At 42.6% G+C, this 20,604-nt stretch overlaps 1 protein-coding gene across 1 annotated transcript in view; it reads left to right on the top strand.

Annotated features, from left to right (window-relative positions):
* Positions 1-5,448: 5,448 nt before the first annotated feature.
* The window catches only part of NSI (nuclear shuttle interacting), a 264,085-nt gene continuing 248,929 nt past the window's right edge, over positions 5,449-20,604 (top strand). The window contains exon 1 of the mRNA XM_089405066.1: positions 5,449-5,627. Coding sequence (XP_089261192.1) covers positions 5,563-5,627 — 65 coding nt within the window. The 5' untranslated portion in view covers positions 5,449-5,562. The remainder of the gene's footprint in view (positions 5,628-20,604) is intronic.

Genomic DNA, 20,604 nt, shown 5'->3' with positions numbered 1-20,604 from the left:
AGGTCCATGAAAACTCCATCCCATCTGCAACATGTCATGATACTAATACCAAACCATTCTTGCACCATCTGTCATACCTGCTCAACCTGTTTTAAGGACTCACTGCGATGAGCGGCTAACAATGAGCCCCATCTTCTATGTCATCTAAGATGATGTAGAGGGAGTAGAGTCTGAAGGTTGTCCCTCATTAATAAGCTCAATCCATCTGTCAGGATCCTCTATCTCCATCCTTTGCAGATATGCCACCCGATCCTCCTCATGGATATTCAGTCTTACATAAACATCCTCGTAATCATCATCCTCAACCTCCTCTAGCCTTCTTGACAAATCCAAGATACTATCAGATAGTGTCCTGATAACCAATGACTGCTCGGTAAGCTTTGCCTCAGCAGTAGACAACCGCTTACATACATCATCCAATCGCTTTTCATCCTCCATCTGCATCATTGCCAGTTTACAATCAGGCCTTGTCACACCAATGGTTGGAACACCAAAGGGTACATCTTCCCTTCCATCGTAAATGTACAGCTTCTTCAAATGTGGAACAATTATAGCATCATATTGTTTCAAGAATTCCATCCCTAGCACAACCTCATAGTCATCAATCCGCACTATAGTGAAGTCAACTTTCCCGGTCCACTCACCTAGTGTTGTGTCCACCCTTTCAGCTACAACAAGTACAGAATTAGGAGAAGAATTCACCATCTTCATTTGTGCCTTCACCGGTACAAATTTCAGCCCAATCCTTCTCGCAACATCTTCACTCATGAAGTTATGAGTAACTCCACTATCTACCATAGTGAGTACCTCCATATCTCCATTCTTCATTCGAACATACTCCAAGCTGTTCCTTTTAGGATCTCTCTGAGAGCCCACTTCTATAGCAGTAGCAGCTCCAAGAATCTGCATCATCCCCAATTGATCAGTCCAACTGTCACGCTCAAACCATAAGAATGCACATCCTTATGTCTACACCAGCCTTTCTCAGACTCTGCCACATCCTGGACTCACTAAGAATCTCTCCCATGCTCAGGTCCATGAAAACTCCATCCCATCTGCAACATGTCATGATGCTAATACCAAACCATTCCTGCACCATCTGTCATACCTGCTCAACATGTTTTAAGGACTCACTACGATGAGTAGCTAACGATGAGCCCCATCTTCTATGTCATCTAAGAAGATGTAGAGGGAGTAGAGCCTGAAGGCTGTCCCTCACTAATAAGCTCAATCCATATGTTAGGATCCTCTATCTCCATCCTCTACAGATATGCCACCCGATCCTCCTCCTGGATATTCAGTCTTACATAAACATCCTCGTCATCATCGTCCTCAACCTCCTCTAGCCTTCTTGACAAATACAAGATATTATCAGATAGTGTCCTGATAACCAATGACTGCTCGGTAAGCTTTGCCTCAGTAGTAGACAACTGCTTACATACATCATCCAATCGCTTTTCATCTTCCATCTGCATCACTGCCAGTTTACAATCAGGCCTTGTCACACCAATGGTTGGAACACCAAAGGGTACATCTTCCCTTCCATCATAAATGTATAGCTTCTTCAAATGTGGAACAATCATATCATCATATTGTTTCAAGAATTCCATCCCTAGCACAACCTCATAGTCATCAATCCGCACTATAGTGAAGTCAACTTTCCCGGTCCACTCACCTAGTGTTGTGTCCACCCTTTCAGCTACACCAAGTACAGAATTAGGAGAAGAGTTCACCATCTTCATTTGTGCCCTCATCGGTACAAATTTCAGCCCAATCCTTCTCGCAACATCTTCACTCATGAAGTTATGAGTAGCTCCACTATCTACCATAATGAGTACCTCCATACCTCCAATCTTCATTCGAACATACTCCAAGCTGTTCCTTTCAGGATCTCTCTGAGAGACCACTTCTGTAGCATTAGCAGCTTTAAGAATCTGCATCATCCCCACAAAAGGTTCTTCTTTCTTCGCATTAGATTGTGTAATAGCGACCACTTTCAATCTAGAAGGGCAATTCTTCACCGTATGTGGTTTAGCACAAATCCAACACTTCAATGGTTTCTTCGTCTTCGTCTTCTCATCCGATTTCGAAGCATCATCTTTCTTCTTCTCTTTCGGCTTATCGAACTTCTTCTTTCCATCATAAGCTTCGTCATAATGCTCCACCAATCGATCCACAGCAGCAAAAGCTTCTTCAAGTGTCTTTATCTTCTTCCTCTTCACTTCATTGCGTGCCCAAGGTTTCAATCCAATAATGAAGTTGAACACCTTGTCCCTCTCCGCCATGTCAGGAAGTTCCAGAACCGCACTTGCAAACTCCCACTGATATGTCTGTAGGTTCCCTGTGTGCTTAATAAATTTAATCTTCATCTTTGCTTCCCACATTTCATCCTGAGGACTAAAATGAGCCTACAAAGTTTTCTTCATATCATTCCAAGAAGTAATGTCATCAACACTACCATTAGCAATCTAATCCATTCTCCTTCTCTACCACATCTTAGCATCTTTCGTCAAGAATTGAGCAGCCACTTTCACCCTTGTCTCATCATCAAATAGGCCCAAGCGTTCCAAGTATTGCTCCATATCCCAGAGAAAGTTACCAAGAGTCTCCGCGCTTCTTGTACCATCATAAGATTCCGGTTCCTTGACTTTCACATGAGACACTCCTCCACCTAAGTTATGTCTCACGACCTTCTTCAACACCACGATCTCATCATTTGCATCATCAAGAGATTTCTGCAAGTTCAAGATCTCTGCCAGACCTCGATCCCTCGCTTCTCCAATCTCCTTGACTTCACCTTCAAGTTGTGTACACTTAAGATCAATGTACTCATGTCGAGTTCGGAGTTCATTGAGCTCTTCCCTTATCTGCACATTAGCCTCTAGTTCCTTCATGACCAGAGTCATCTTTGTAGTCCAGTAAGATTCCAATTCCTCCATTCTCTCTAGTATCCTTTCGATAAAGGCCTCGGTCGCATTGTGGCTAGATTCACCCGATACAACATGAGTTTCACCTGCCATCTCTGCTTCCTTCTTCCTTCTTTGTGATCTAGTATAGATCATCCACCAGCTTCACCAAGTTCACTGCAAATTGAACTAGTTCTTGTTTCACTTGTATGAAACCAACTTCCTTCACTTGCAAGTACTTGTTTCCACTGTCACTTCGTCACTAGCTCCAATCGTGAGCTTTGATCAGCAGCTTCAACACCCTGAATTTGCTCTGATACCACCTATCAAGGTGTGTATCAGCTCTTCACTGTCGACCCAATCAGCTTCCTGATTAGCTTTGATCCCACCTGTCACGCCCCTACACCTTATAGCGAGGTGCGGCACCACCGAACACTTTCTTTTCACCAATACTTATGTTCATGGACTACGCCTTAACATTCGATACTTAGTTTTATTTTTCTTCACCAAGTATTATTATTATCCTTTATATCAATGAACACCCATACACATTCATTATCCACAACAATTATAAATAAACAAGACAATTGCAATAGTATAAAGGGAGGGGCAACTCCCTGAACAATGAGTCTGCCCGAATTCAATATATTATTCAACTTTACAATTTTTACAAGTATACTTGGGAAACCCCAAGTTTCATACTTAGCCAAATTTCCACTCGGCACCGCCTTTGTGCAGCCAACCGAGTTCATCATGCCAACACACAAGTCACCTTGCCTGAATTGGGCGGGCGCGCCCTCACATGGACTGCCAACTGAAACTCCACAAACGAGCTCGTGCTACTCGGCAGGCGAGTGCCTTCGTGCACCCTCCACCCGCACTTGCTACCGTTGGGCGGGGCGCCTCACACGCACCCTCCACCCGAACTTCCAACCGGCGGGCGAGCGCTCTCCACACGCACCGCGTTTACTCCTGAACGGTGGGCGGGCGCCTTTGTGCAACCCATGACCCACGATACACCCGTCACCAAGACTCATGCCGAACCTCCGTGTAGAGCTGCCCGAGAGCGGGCACATTCACCTGCGCTTGCTGCGGCTCTTCTCTTCACACCTTCACACTTCTCTTCGATGATCGAGCTTGTCCTTCCCTTGATCAAATGAATGATCAAGTTCGAATGCTTCCTTTGCTTCCAAATACGCCCTCCATATATACGGGCAGTTGGGCGAGTCATGCCACCCGGCCAACTCGTCCAACTCGTTCAGTTGACGCCCTCGTCTTTCCAATTCGTTCGCTTTTGCTTGGTTGGCCCGCCCATCGCACGGGACCGCCAACCAAACCTTCACCCGAATGCATAAGTCACGAGGTCGGCCCGTGGGTGATGCCAAATCGTCCCCACAGTATAAGTTCGCCTCTGCCAAGGCTTCCCACGCACATTTCTCCACATGCTCGCTCGTATGTCTTGACCTCAGCTCGCACTTCACATGGTGATAAGGCCTCGGACCACAGGTCCTTACAATCTGGATCGAGCACAATTTATTATATCTATTTAGAGATGAACCCGTAACTTTTTTATAAGAAAGCACATGTTCTTAACTATTAGATCCACTCATATGACCTATTATAAAAATGCATATGTTCTTAACTATTAGATGTACTCATCCATATTTGTAAACCAGATATTTCAATTACTATGATATTTATATTTAGTTAATAACTATATAAAAAACTTTAGTTAAAATAAACTTTTTTCTCATTCATACATATATAAATAACACGTGTTTTTAAAATAAAACATGTATTTTTTTTAATAAAACATGTAAAAAAAAATATACACATAATTATATATGTATTATAAAATTTTTAATAGAATTAAAAATAAAAATATATATGTAAAAATAAAATAATAATGATATTGTTAATAAAAATAAAAATGAAAACATAAATGTGAAATTCATAAATATTATAAACATTAGGAAAAAGGATTAATATAGAGATCATTTTTTATTATTAAAGCACAAATCAGTAAATCTATATTAATATAATAGAACAACTAAACTAATATTAATATCAAATAATTATATTTTTATTTCTTTAATTTTTTTTTTGGTTTATTAAACAAGTTACTTATTAAATTATTATTCAAATTAAATTGAGGATATATTTATAGTAAATATTATTTCAAAAACAATAAAAATAAACATTACTTATATTATTCAAAAACAATATAAACAAATATTATTTCGAAACAAATATAAAGTAAATGTATTTGTTTTAATATAATGAGTTAGTAATATAAGGGTAAAATATGTTTGATGCAAGTAAATACCTAAATTAAAAATTTTCGAAAACAAGGATAATAAACAGAGTCACATTTATATAGAATAGATAGTAATAATACTTTACATTATAAATTAATTAAATTACAATAAATTTTTTCAATAAACTAGAAAATATACACCCAAAAAAGCCTCTAAATAAAGAAATGTAGTCATCCCTGCAATAAAGATCCAAACGCATTTAATTTATTAAGATAAATCTGCACAATGAATGTTATCGTCCTCTCACATATATGTGTCTACTTTGGCTACGCCAAAACAAAAATAAAATTTCTCGCGGGGAAACGGAGTAGCGATATGGCCGGCCCATTTTGAGAAACATGGTGCTGCTGCATTCGTCAACCCCATCGGGCAGAGCCCTCAGTGTCCTCACCACTCCCCCCCGGTTAGTATATTTCTCACCTCCTATAGAACTTTCATCTGTACTGGTTCTGAATTTGGTTTCTTTCGTATGAGCTCGATGCAAAAAAAATCGGGACTTCCACGACTTATCTGAACTTTGGTAGCGAAAATTTGGGAGATAAATTCAAATTCAGTATTCAACCAATTCCTTTAAAATTATATTGGCAATTTTCACACGGTTATTTCTCAATAATGCTCACGGAGTTTGTGATTCAGTGAGGGAAAATGCCGTTTTCATATTAAGTTATTTCATTCACACCGAAGTTGTTCTCTGATAGTGTATCTACCATATGCAATGTTCTTCTACAATTTATTTTATATTATGAAACTACCTATTCTCTAGGTTACCAACGCTCCCAGCTTAATATTCTCTCGCTGCTCTTTTCTGGGCCGGAGGAGAGTGCTCTCGCTAGCCCGGGGCGGAAGTGGATTTTCCGTAGACAAGCAAGAGAGACTCCTTTCCCGTAGCACAGGCAAGCCTGAGCACTTAATTATTTTTCGGCACATTTCCCACCCCGCAGGATAGACAAGAGTGAATGCATTATTTATTGGCTGGGAGGAAAGGACCCCACAGGGCAAGAATGCCGCCTTTCAAACTACTTATTGATTGGTTGGGAGGAGGGGATCCATCATTCCCGTGAGACGGATCGCACGGCGAATGATTTCACAGGCTCAAAATTAAATTTATATCCTGATTTTGGGTATGTGTCTTGAAAGTTCAATCCATCTCATGTGGAAACTTGATTGTTGTCGCAGGTGCAAATTCAGGATTTCAGCCATTTTCTCCTGAATTCTAGAATTTTGTAGTAATTAACATTTTTCTTTTGAATCATTTTGGTTTTGATTTTGAGTCGGTGAAGCTTAGGGCTCAAACATAAAAATGTCCTTCTTAGGCATCAACATTCTCGCTGTGCCTTGAGAGGTTTTCACTGGCTGCATACAATTTTTTGATCATCATGGTGCATCTGCTTAGGACATGCTCGTTGCCATCCCAGTGACCAGGGTCTATGAGACATGCTCGAATGTTTGATTTTTTTCATGACTAGGGAACTTAATCCTGGGACCTCTGATTGAAATCCAGACAATCTAATGAAGTTTGTGTCTACTTTGTAACAGAGGAATGAGGACTGGAGTATTAAACCTTTTCTCATCTAATTGATGCATCTGGGTTCTGTGTTGTCTTTTGTACTACCTAAAATGTAGCTTTCATCCAACAAACTGCAGTCTGGATTCTTGAATAAAGGAAGCTTTTTATTCAATTTTATCACTAGTTTTTATGTTTGACATCTTTCATTTAACTATCCTTTTTCCTTCTTGCTGTGCTTCAAATTGCAAATGATGGAAATTGTTTACCATGCAATCCCAGCAAGTCAGTTCTAGGATGTGATTCTGCATTTCATTAGTATTTTTTTTGCCCAAGAAAAACCTTGCTGGGAAACCCCTGGGCACTTCCCTGCATTTTGCAGATGGTACCCAGTGTAAGCCAATTGGCACATGATCCAGTAGGGACATTAAGTAAGGCACACAACAGAGGCACCCAGCTTGGGGGATTGACCCTGAGATCCGCTCCATCCAACTCAAAGAACTCAACTGCTTGAGCTCATCCACCAGGCTGTTTCCATTTATATTTATCTGATCTCAAAGAACTCAACTGCTTGAGCTCATCCACCAGGCTGTTTCCATTTATATTTATCTGATAAACTTAGCGATTGTAAAATTTGGAAGCAAGAAAATAAATGTAATTATATACAACAAATACTATTTCAAAAAATACAGTTTAAACTTGAAACTACATCTAAAATCTATTGTGCACTTTGAATTTGCTCCAGTATGCATTTGCAGATAAGAGTGTGAAGACCAGGTGCTAATGTACCGTGATCAAATCTGAATTTGAGTGCATAATTATTACTGGATTTTGGAATTTGTATTGCTTTATTTTATGGCACTCAGGAGTAGCCTTGTCAGTCCCACATTATGTCGGCGATTTGCCAAATTTTCTACTGCCATTGACCTATTCTTTTGATCACCCATGAACATCAATAAAATAATCTTTTCTTATCTGAACAGTCATGTAAACTAAATAGTAAATACCACATATTGGATGATAATTGTGTAGTATAACTGTAACAACAATTACAATAGTCATTGGTGTCAGACATTCTCAGTCTTAGATTTACATTGCTAAGGATTGTGTTTCTTTTTTTTTGTTTTTTTGGTCAAATAAGAGTGGAGCCTTCAATTAACCAAAAACATGATTACATATAGTACACGTCTTTACAAGTGTAAAGACCAGCAAAAGACAAACCCGTTGATGAAAACAAACAATAGGGTCAACAATACCCTAAACATCATACAACAAACAAATTTACCCTCTTTTACCAAAAGACTAACTGCGGATAAATCTCCACCGTCGGTCTGGTTCTTGATCTGGCGGTTGACACAACATCGCTTCGGAAACTTGCTCACCCCTTAACCGCTTTCCGGACCCGATAACGCCAATAAACCTTTGGTCTATAAAATATCGGGTCTGCTCTTAGCCTTAACGTCCCTCCACTTTGAAACCTGATAACCAATCAAAAGGCATCGCGTCGGAGACTTGCTCACCACTTAACCGCAATCCGGACCCGATAACGTCAATGAACTTTTGGTCTATAAAAGTTTGGGTCCGCTCTTAGCCTTAACCTCCCTCCTCTTTGAAACCCGATATCCAATCAAAAAGCATTGCGCCATAGACTTGCGCCCCACTTAACTGCAATCCGGACCCGATAAGGAAAATGAACCTTTGGTCTATAATTTTCGGGTCTGCTCTTAGACTTAACCTCCCTCCACTTTAAAACCCAATATCCATTCGATGATCGGGGATGCTTAGAACCTATGGTCTGCGCCTATTCCACTAGCACGCAGGTTACAGGTAGCTGAACCCCCTTAAAGGCACGTGATGTCAGCGCCAAGTAATAAGATCGATGGTTACGATTAAAAGCGACACTACAAACCAGTTCAAGGATGTTCATTGATCTTCCATGATCTAACGACTCCTATGCATAGTTACCCAACCTCTTCATCCTTCTCTTCACTTCGGGTTTGTGCCATTCCTTCCTCTCCCACTGGTCTTCCTCCTGCTCATTCTTCATTGGTCTGGAGATTCACCATGTCTTTGTCTGCCTGTCGTTGACAATCATCGCACAATTTTCCAGAGGGTATAGACTTCCAGTCATACCAAATGTAGCTTTCCTTACATAGCACCCCTTCATTCGCCAGACAATCAACTAACATATTGGCTTTCCTTCTCACATGAACAAAGCTAACTGTTCTTAGGGTTTGCAAGTGGGAATGAATATGTTGAAAGACCTATGAGAGCCTCCAATGTTTCGACACTTTTCCATGTGCCGTTCCATTACACATTTTCTTGGCCACATTAATGACCAGTTCAGAGTCAGCTTCAATGATGGCGTTGTGTAAATTTGCCTCCATCAGGATTTCCAGGCACTGCTCTAAGGCCATAAGCTCCGCCATGTTATTTGTGGCAATCCCCAAATGACTATGGAAGATATTCTTTATGCACCCCTGCTCATCTCTTATGACACCACCATAGCCAACCATCCCTGGGTTACCTTTAAAGGCACCATCTATATTGATTTTCAAAAAACCAGGAGGAGGTTGCTAGATATCTTTGCCAATAGTTGTTTTGCTCACACCCTTTCCAGTGCCTTGGGGAACCAGAGAATGGAGACCCAACTGCATCAGTATGCGAGCATCCTGGGGCGAAGGGAGGTCCTCAGGAATTTTCTAAATAAGGGCTCCTACTATATCTTTAAGCTGTCGCAAAATCTGGACAATGATACTTTGGGTCGAGGCTGGAACTATAGTACAACCCTTGTTAATGATTTCATTACCTGAGAAGTCTTTCCTCCAATTCTTCAAAGTGTTGGTGATGCTGAGTCTGTCCCTGTCAGTTTGCCTGAAGACTGAGGCCGCCCAATCCCACAAGGTAGAGGTGAATGGGCAGAGGTTTAGTAAATGTTCCATCGTCTCCTCTTGTAAGCCACATAGATGGCATTTGGATGGGCCAACAAATCCCCTTTTCAGAAGATTCTCCCATGTGAGAATTTTCTTTTGGTGAACCAACCACATAAACAATTTGATTTTCATCCATTGCGGGTTCTTCCAAAGGTCATTCCAAATCTGATCAGGGTTTGGATAATCAAAACCTAGGGCCATGCGTTTAGCTTCTTTGAGGTTAAAAGTGCCTTCGGTGTTTCGACCCCATCTCAGTTGGTCAGACGTGGAAGACACCAAAATCTTCCTTTGCTCCAAGTCAAGAGCAAGGGAATCTGCTTGGGCCCTCAAAGGACTCTCTTCACTGTAACCAAGATTCTTCCACATTCTCCATTTATCATGGTCCTGTACCTAATCCCAAAAGTCACTTACCATAAGTAAACCTTTGTTGTCAGTGTCATTTTTGAGAGCGGTTAATTCTTCTCTAAATAAATTTGGTTCCTATGCCAGTTATCCTCCCAAAACCGTGCAAGGTTTCCATCTCGGATCTCCCAGAAACTATGCTGTTGGACAATGGCTCTATTTTCCCAAGCAAGGTTCCAAATGTGGGAGCCCTTGATAAGTCCTGACATTCTGATATGATCCCTCTCCCGCAAAAAGTACATAGAGAAAAATGTGACCCTTTAGGGTATGAGAAAAAAAGTACCCCCCAAAAGTGTTACCTTTAGGGTATAAAAATGGTGACACCTTAGTAAGAACCCTAGTTTCAAGGAACACCCCATTCCACAAGGATGGGCTAGGAGATCTGACCTGGTTGTCCCTGAGGGACCACCCTTCACCGGTGGCCCCATTATTTCTCAGGCAAGGCAGCCTTGCTCCCTAACCTTGGGACTGAGGGTATGAAAGTGGTGACACCCTAGTAAGAACCCTGTTGAGAGACACTCCATCCCCCGATTGGGCTAGGGGCAGGTCGCACCATCAGGCCCACCCGTGATCTTGGCCATGTGGTGGCAACCACATCGCTGATGCAATGTGGCCCTGCTCCCTAACCTGGGACAAGCCATGTTGGCTTGGGTTCAAGGCTGTCCCCTCTGGTCCACATGTCGAGTGTGGTACCACATACGAGAGGCACGACAACCTGACTCCCTAACCTAGGACACCCCAATCATCAAGGATGGATTGGGAGTCAAGTCAGTCCCCTCAGGTCCACATGTGTGTTAGCAAGCGCTAGTGGCACCAGTCTGTTGAGGCAAGGCTGTACCCTGGCTCCCTAACCTCAAATCCGTGTGCTCGTTCCTTATTGCATGTAGTTTTCTTTCGGCCATATTTCAATTTTTTGAATAAGTTGTCACTTGGGTTCCCCTCGTTTCTAGTTATTTGAGGGATGGGGGCCCCATCAAGGCCCCATTTCGACTTGGCACCTTTTGCGATTTTATAGGATGCACTTGGGGCCCCATCAAGGATCGAAGATCAAGGAAGGCTCAAGGCTTGGGGGCCCCACCAAGGCTCAAGGTTCAAGGCTCAAGGAGGGGCCTCATCAAGGCCCCTCATTAGGATGCAATGGAAGGATCAAAGATCAAGGAAGGTTCAAGGCTCAAGGTGGGGCCCCATCAAGGCCCCTCATTAGGATGCTCTTTGGAGCTCCATCAAGGCCTTCGGGCAAGATGCATCCTAAGAGCCTTGATGGAGCTCCAAAGAGCATCCTAATGAGGGGCCTTGATGGGGCCCCACCTTGAGCCTTAAACCTTCCTTGATCTTCGATCCTTCCATTGTATCCTAATGAGGGGCCTTGATGGGTCCCCTCCTTGAGCCTTGAACCTTGAGCCTTGATGGGGCCCCCAAACCTTGAGCCTTCCTTGATCTTCGATCCTTGATGGGGTCCCCAAGCCTTGAGCCTTCCTTGATCTTCGATCCTTGATGGGGCCCCCATCCCTCAAATAACCAGAAACAAGGAGGGGAACCCAAATGACAACTTATTCAAAAAATTGAAAGATGGCAGGGAGAAAAAAGTCCTTAGAGGCAAACGACACGCAAACGAGCACACATTGCGACCCACCAGTTGGGGTCTCGAGCTACCGTCCTCTTATCTAGCTACCAGCCGGTAGCTCAGATACGGAGGTTAGATCAGTACCTGTTGGTTCATGGCTACCAACCCGTACCAGTAACCTGTTGGCTCAAGATACGAACCCTATCGGGCAACTGAGGCGAGCTCACTTCAAGTGGTTGGCCACTCCCCTTTGCCTTACCCATGGATGGCAGTCCTATTGCCTTACCATAGATTGTTTTGAATCAAAACAACCCTGGGTTTAAAACCCATCCATCCCAGAACAACTAAGAGAAACTTTTATCCCTCAATGCTGGGATGCCCGACTATTGGTTAGTATAATTTCCGGGGAGCCACCATCCCTTGTCAATGCTACTGGGAGTCATTACTCTCGAGGTTCGAGGTCGGCTTTAGGGATTATCATTTTCGGGGGAGTTAGGTCTTGGGTAGAGCCCACGGCCAATTGCACCCTACAGTGAGGTAACCTCAGGAGGAGGTGATGGTATTCGTAAAGTAAAGAGGGAGTCAAACAGGACACCTGAATGACATTCTGGCTAAGACATCTCCAAGCTAGCAGAGAGATCATAGCCAGCTTCAAGAGGACAAACAAGAAACCTAATAGGGGATACTGGCTAAGCTATCTCATGAAGCATGGTCTGAAATCTCAGAAGCCGACTTGACGATCCCAAAACTTGAAGGGTGAAACTTTGGGTCCCTTGTCCCTTTATCCTTTTGGGGAGGGTGGATCCCAGCGCATACTTTTTAGGGTGTGGGGGTCCCTTGAACCCTTGATCCTTTTGGGGAGGGGGTGTACTTTTTTTCTCATACCCTAAATGGTCACATTTTTCTTTGTGTACTTTTTTGAGACCCCTGGAAGGCATAAAGGTTTTTGAGTGCGAGCCATTAAGTAGGATTGAAACCTAATAGGGGATACTGGCTAAGCTATCTCATGAAGCATGGTCTGAAATCTCAGAAGCCGACTCGACGATCCCAAAACTTGAAGGTTGAAACTTTGGGTCCCTTGTTCCTTTATCCTTTTGGGGAGGGTGGATCCCAGCCCATACTTTTTGGGGTTTGGGGGTCCCTTGAACCCTTGATCCTTTTGGGGAGGGGGGTACTTTTTTTCTCATACCCTAAATGGTCACATTTTTCTCTGTGTACTTTTTTGAGACCCCTGGAAGGCATAAAGGTTTTTGAGGGTGAGCCATTAAGCATGATTGAAAAAGTAACCGTGGATACTAGGGCCACAACCCATCTAATCCAATTGTGGTCGAAACCATAAGCTCTCAGCACTGCCCTAATATAAGACCAGCTTAGCTTGTCATAAGCTCTCGCTAGGTCAAGCTGTATGACCATGCCAGCTTGCTTATTGCTCTTAAGTGAGTGTACCACCTCATGAGCTTGTATGATGTTATTGAGAATCTGTCTTCCTTCCACATAACCAGTTTGCTCCTCTGAGATAAGAGTTGGAAGAAGGGGCTTGAGTCTGTTAGTGATCACTTTGGAAATAATCTTGTACACCACATTACATAAATCTATGGGTCTGAATCTGTCCGGTGTCATGGCTTTTTCCTGCTTTGGAATCAAAGCTATGAAAGAGGCATTAAGAGCCTTTAAAACCGTTCAGGATCTTCTGGAGTCTTCCACTACGTCAAGGATGTCTTGTTTGACTATTTTCCAACATGCTTTGAAGAAGTCCACATTGAATCCATTTGGGCCAGGAGCTTTCCCATTTTGCATCTCATTGATAACTTCACTAACCTTATCTTCAGATATTGGCTTGTTAAGATTGTGATTGTCTTCCCTTGTTACAAGCTTGGGAATCTACTTTATGAAATTGTTAATGAACCATGACCTGTCTAAGAGAGGCTCCTTTGCAATGCTAAGGAAGTGTTGTATGAGGACAGATTCCATTTCCTTGTGGGAGACAAGCTCTTTCCCTTGAGAATCTCTGAGTTTTGAAATTCTGTTATGTGCCCTTTGATGCAAAGTTGATTTATGAAAAAACTTTGTGTTTTCCCCCTTCTCTAATCCACCGCACTCTTGATTTCTGCCTCCAGAATATCTCCTCTTGAATGCACCTATCTTCCTGTTCCTTCTGAAGAGACTCAGCTTGAGTTTTCCTTTCCTCGATAAAACCATCTGTGATTATGATTTGGTTAATCCCCTGGAGTTTCTATTCAATTTCTCTTTTGGCTTTAAAAATATTTCCAAACTCTTTCTTGTTCCAATCTTTGAGTCTGGATTTGATGTGTTTAAGTCTTTGTTGCAGCATAAACATTTTTGTGCCTTGAATAGGCAATCTTTCGTCCTCCATTTGTCAATATTGCTAGTGAAGTCAGGGTGAGAGAGCGAGTCATTTTCAAACCTAAAAGCTCTGTTCTTCAGTACCCATAAAAGCAACTTCAAGCTGGACAGGCCAGTGGTTCGAGCCTCCAAAGGGAACGATTAGAGTTGACATGTCAAGGCCTATGAGAAGGAGGTCCTCTGAGATTATGAATCTGTCTAGTTTAGAGGCAACTTGAGAAGCCCCTCCTCTCTTGTTGTTCTAGTTGAAAGTGCCATTTATTGTTTCAACATCCACTAGTCTCATTTTGTTTAAGAAGTTCTGAAAGGCAATGGAGTCTCTGCCTAGTGTTCTGGTGCCACCTTTTTTCTCTGTAAGATATTTAATCATATTGAAGTCCCCTGCCAAAATCCAGGGCATATCAGGATATCTCTCTCTTAGCTCCTCAAGGGAGGTGAGAAGCTTGAGTTTGTCTTCTAGTTTTTGAGGACCATAGACATTTGTAATCGTGTAAGTTTCCCTGTCACCCAAAGGTTGAATCACCAACAATAAATAGTTCTTGGATGCTTCCTCATCCAGGATTCCAAGTTTCTGGGGATCCCAAAGCGTAAGAACCCCCCCTGCCGAGTTATCTGTGTTAACCTCCAGATACTCATACTTTTTTTGTTGTTGTGTAAATCAACTTTTTATATTAAGACACCAAAACATATTTACAAAAGGTTTGCTCGTGCAGACAGAAGCCTGAAACGCAACTTCGCAAACACAACAACTGACCAAAAGGACCTTCTTCAGAACCCCGAAGAAAACGGGCAGCCGGAAAGGATAGACTATCCACCTCGGCCCCGAAGAGAAGTCAAGAAGAGAGCAGTGCTAAGCAAGAAGAAACCAGAAGAACTGAGAAACAAGAGCAGAACCAAGGATTCTACCCAACGTGGGTAGAATCATTTGTTCGGCCTTTTTTTCCTTTCTTTTTACCAACTTTGACCCAACCAAGATGACTCTGCTGGGCTGGCATGATTTGCAAACTGAGCTGGGCTGATGGAGAGATCTCCTTGTCTGAATCCGAAGGAGATGACTCATGAGTTCTTTTCTGTGAATTAGGTGGGACAGTGGATTCCTCAGGACCAGTCGAGGGCGAATCCTGTGCCAGCTTTGCGTCCATACCTTCCTCATCCTCATCCTCTTCATCTGAGCTGGAATCAAAAACATCCATTGGGGGAGGATCATGAGGTTTCCAGCTTTTGGATTTTGGCTTAGAATTGGCTTTCTTTTTTTGGGTAGGCATCGATGGACACGAGCTCTGAAGGTGCCCTGTGAGATGGCAATTTCGGCAGCGAAAGGCTGTGTTCTCGTAATCCAGGGTCTGAGTCCAATGGAAGTCTCCAATTTTGAGAATAATCTGATCAGGTAGACCTTTGCTTATGTCTATTTCTGCACAGATTCTGGCGAAGGTGTATATGCCCTTTTCCCCTCTAGAGGTGTCTGTGTCAAGAAAGCGTCCTAGAGAATTGCCGATTCCTTGAAACACAACAAAGTGCCATAAATGCACCGGGAGGTTAGGAAGTCTGACCCAGATGGGGAGTTTGGTGATGATTGCTGTAGAAGGATCGAAATTTGGGAACCAAGGGGTTAGGAATAAACCCGCTGAGTCCCAAAACCATGGGCCTTCAGTTAATACTTTTTGGTAGTCCTCACTGCAAACAAACACTACAATGAAGAAACCTTTTGAGCAGAGAAAAACCTTGCAATTGTTGGTCCAGTTAGAGTGAATCCATTGGTAGAGATCTGCTGTGCGTGGCCATAGCCCATTGAACCTGCAAATAATGCCAAGCTCTGCAAACAGTTGGTATTGCCTATCCATCGTAGGATGCATTATTTCAATGGAGGGGGTTTCCTCCAGTTTGTCCACCAAAAAAGGTTTTGGAGCCTGAGCTGGTGGAGCTGTTTTCTTGGGCATCTGAGCATGGACAACATCTTTGTATGAAAAAGCTGCAGCTGAAGATGACTGTCCAACAGCTCCCCCTCTCAAACGAAGGGAAAAAATGATGGATGCATTTCTTTGAATGTTGTAAAAAGAAAGGGGATAGAGATCCTCCAGTTGTTTACCTTTGTAGAGGAGTCGTTGAGATGTAGAGGGAATCCCCATCCTAAATTCCAGGATTTGCTTGAGGTCCTGCACTAGATCCAAAGAGCTCACCCACTGTAGCAGAGTTTTGCCAGAGAGGAGCACGATCAGGATCTGGAACGATGCAGAGAAATCTAGTTTCTGCTTTCCTCTGCAAATCTGAGACGAGAGGAAGCTGGTGCATGCACAGCTTGCTGAGAGCCCAAACTGTGCCTGTTTCTTTTTTTCCTTCGCAGGGCAGCACGCGATTTTAATCGCTGGGTTTGGCTTGCATGGAGTCGAGGCCCCTCTGAAACTCACGGCGCCATTTTCTGCAGGGCCGAGCAGAGGCCATACGGCAGCTGAACACTGCATCTCACGCAGGTTTCTCAAAACCTCTTCAGAAAATCCATTCTGTGCATAGATTGAGATCAGGCCCCTCCATGAGACCAAATCTCGGTAAGGCATTTCGTCAAACACTTGCCTCGCATCCTCCTTGCTTTGGCATTTTGTATGCATTTGAGAAACAAGGTTACCCAGAATAGTTTTTGTCTCCATTCCACAGATCCTAGAATATCGCAGGGACGTAGATTGTTCCAAAGGAGAAAATACAAACTTTGTAATCCATCTCCCTGCCCATAAATGGTTCTGAGGATTTGGGAGAGAACAGAGGGTATACACAGACTTTGAAAAGGAAATCTCAAGCAGTGGAAGCCATTGCTCCTCCTCTAACAAGAAGGCGTGATCATTTATGCCGTCTAATATGGTCCTGTGGGGTTTTTGGGAAGCACCTTCACACGTTAAGCAGACCTAGAATACATCGTCGATTCCAAAATCTGCCCTCCCGCCAGAAATGCCCTCTTTTGCAACTGAGCTGAGTGGATCCAGAATGGTGAACAGGGCCATATCATGACCGGAGCCAGGGATTCCGAATGCAGTAGAGTTGTGTCTTGCCCGTGCTGCGCCGTCCAGGGAGGCTTTAGAACGCAGGGATCCATACTCCAGGTTCATCATTTGGGAATCGCTCTCTGAAAAATCCATTTTGAACATAAAGAATTCATCTGGATTCATTTGTATTTCTGGCAGGTACGACAGAGTCTTCACGTTTCTTGGTTGCGGCCGAGAAGGCTTTAGATTCTCGATTCTCCATTGACAGCTTATGTGGCGACGCAGCCGAACTAGCCGAGAGATTTCGTGTCTATGCCCAGAACAATGCACAGCGTAAACGATCTTCATGGTGCCAAAACCCTCCTGGTCGCAATGACATGTATCCTTATTCATTCAAATGTGTTTCTATAATTTCTTTTAGCGATTTCGATATGTAATTACCACAAGAAAAATACTTCTTCACTTTTAGGCTTTGTGAAGGGGATAAAGAATATAAAGGAGTTTCTCCAGATACTCATACTTGCTTAACCATTTGCTATGTATTTCTCTGATCTTGTCCATCGAACACTTAGTTTCTTGAATAAAAACCATATTTGGTTTTGCTTCTTTTATTCTACTGCTCAGATTTCTTTGTTTCCTTTTACTTCCTAGGCCCCTAATGTTCCAGGTTGTAAGATTCATTAAGAAAGGTTTGTAAAGGAGTAGCTGGTGAGATCTCTCATCTTACCTGAGTTAATCATGAGTTTTCCACATTTGGTCAACAACTCATTCTGTCTTTTTCTTCCTCTTTTCCTACACAGATTCTTGGAAGAGTGTCTCGATGTTTCCTCCATTGTTTTCATCCCTCTATTCTCCTGGCTGTCATGGTTTCTTTTGACTCCAGAGCCCTTCAATTGGGATCTCCAGAGGAAGAGCTGTTGAACCCTGTCAAACTCCTCCTTTGGCAGGGAGTCAACCCTTTGGCAATACCCTGCTCCAAATTTTTTTGTAGATCTAAGTTCTCCCTCTCAAGAATCTCCTGTAGTTCATTGTTCTCCGTTCCTGCCTTACTTGGGGTCATCTCATGGTCCCTACTGAGCTCCACAATGTTCGGTAGATCATCCTTTTGCTGGCTGTTCTCTGGTATGTCCTCCATGCTAGCATCCCTATCCTTCTCATTGGTATTAGTCTTCGATTCCTGGTTTGCCTCGTTGTTTCCAACTTCTTCTACTAAGATTTTGAAACTATTGTGGCTCGGTTGCCCGTCCTCGTAGATGTTCTTTTGGTACCTTTTTCCTCCTTTCCCTTTTCCCCCCACCTTAGTGAAACCCTCGGGATCTTTGCTTGTGGTGGTTTTTGTGTTGTTCTCCAGTTTGTTTGATGGGCAGTCTCTGTAAAGGTGCCCGTGTTCATGGCACTTACGGCACTTGAATGGGACATGTTCATAGTCCACCGCCTGCACCCATTCTTCATCATACACTTCCAAAATGAACTCGTCCGGAAGTGCTCCAGATAAGTCCATTTCCACAGATTCGGACAAATGAAGTGTATTTGCCTCTTAGAGTCGCATTTGATATTGTTATAAAATGCCCTAATTTATTGCCGATAGCCTTTAGAGACTCCGACAACCAATAATCTAAAGGAAGAGAGTATAGTTTTATCCATACCAGTATTGAAGTGAACGTTTCTCGTTCTGGGACAAAATTCATCACCTATGGTCGCCGCATGTAAAGGCCTACAATAACGTAAAAATAGGGTCCTCCCTCGAACACTCTGTCTTTATCTTCTAGACTCGTGAACACCATCGTAAAGAAGCCCTTGGATCCAAGGTGAAGGTTTATTTCCCCCTTTGGTTTCCAGTGGTTCCTTATCCATGCGTGTAAGGCCTTCTCCGTTGGCCAAATCCCCATAAATTTGCAGATAACCGCGTGTTCCGCCATGTGTTCTCTATGCACCTGTAGCGTTGGGTTGCTTAAAACGACCCGAGGAATTATGGTTGACTTGGGTTTACAGACCCCTGTCGCGCTCGTGGGTGCAACTTTCTGACTGCTACCCTCTTTCCTCCTCCCTGCTATCTTCCTCATGACTTTCTTTTTGTTCGTGAGGTTTGATGTTTCCTGTGTTCATATCCTCAGTTATCACCTCCGGTGGTTTCTTGAAGCGATGCAGACCAGTTCCCTTGCTTCTGTTCCTCCATGGCCTGCCATGGTTACCAGCTCCAAACCCTAACTCAAAACCTAGTTCAGGTTGCAGAGCTCATTCACACAAAATCGTTTGTTACCTTCGCTCCACCTAAGGAAAAGATTCTCAATAACCAATTGAAAAATAAATATGAAAAACCCGAAAAAAACGTACTTCGCTAAGGATTGTGTTTTTCTTGCATATGCAATTACAATTCTATTGCAACTGTTCTAAGAAGGAAAATATTTTAAGAAGGTGGCAAAAAGGTCAAACTGTTGAACATTTGGTAAAAATGTAGAGAGAATATGCTTGAGAAACAGACCCTTAAATGTCCATAGCAAATTAGTTTTGTTTTTATGCAAAGTTATAGAGAATGATGAGTTTAATGACAATTGTTGTTACAATGTTTGTGGATAATCAACTTCAGCATTAGTTCTTGGTACTTTGTGCTCCATTGGGACCAATTTTTGTAGGCCTTTGGAATTTTTGATAGTCTTTTATAATCCCATTTCACTAAGGTATAACATAAGGGTGTTTCTACACTTGACCAAAGAACCCCTGCCCAAAACAATATGAGTTGAGGGGACATTAAATAACTTCATAGTTAAACACTATTTTTTTGCTGTAAATTCAGAGACTGCTTAAATACTTTATGAGAGCCCACCTAAAGAACAAATTACGGAGTTGTGATAAAAGATAGGAAGGGAAAGTTGAAGCCCCATCTTTTTCACAGAAATTCCATTTCGAGGACCAATTTGTGTCGGTCCTTGGAACTTTTGATAGTTTTTTATTAGTTAAGTCAGTTCTATGTCAGTTAGTGTATTTTCTGTTAGTTAACAGACTTTTATGTCAGATAGTTCTAGTTTCCATTAGTTAATGAAAGAATTATAATTATCTCACATGAGAAAATTTATGCAGTAAAAGTCTACTGATGCCACAATTTTGCCCGGAAAGTTATTTTTCACCAGAATCCGACCATTTTTTTTCAAAAAATTTGACTATAGGAGTGTTTGAATAGTTTTTTGGATGGTGGAAATGGATTTAGCACCATCAAAAACCCGTGGGGCACTCAAAATCCTGAAGCTTGACAGCTGTAACCCAAATTTCCCAAAGTTTCTGCCGGATTTTGGCCAAAATCATGCTGGAATTTCCACTATTTTCTGGGCAAAATTGTGGCCTTGTTAGACTAGTCTAAAGGTTTTTAGGCATTAAGGGGGGAATGTCTCGATGTGTTGAGCACAATGCTCCAATAAGTTTTTGGGAGGGGGGATGTGGGAGCAGATGTGTTGAGCACAATACTCCAATAAGTTTCTGGGAGGGGGGGATGTGGGAGCAGGGAGAAGAACATGGGGAACGTGTAGAAGCACCCCCAAATTTTAAGAAATTGAAAAGGGGGGAAGGGGGACATCGGGGTCCCTGCCCTTAAAATTATAAAATATAAAAATAATAATGATAAATAAAATCCCAACAATAACAATTCA

This window comes from Pinus tabuliformis, chromosome 2_2 (assembly GCF_031772625.1).
Source record: "Pinus tabuliformis cultivar Carrire ecotype Pingquan chromosome 2_2, CPIR1, whole genome shotgun sequence".
Taxonomy (NCBI): Eukaryota; Viridiplantae; Streptophyta; class Pinopsida; order Pinales; family Pinaceae; genus Pinus; species Pinus tabuliformis.
This window is presented reverse-complemented; position numbering and strand designations above follow the sequence as displayed.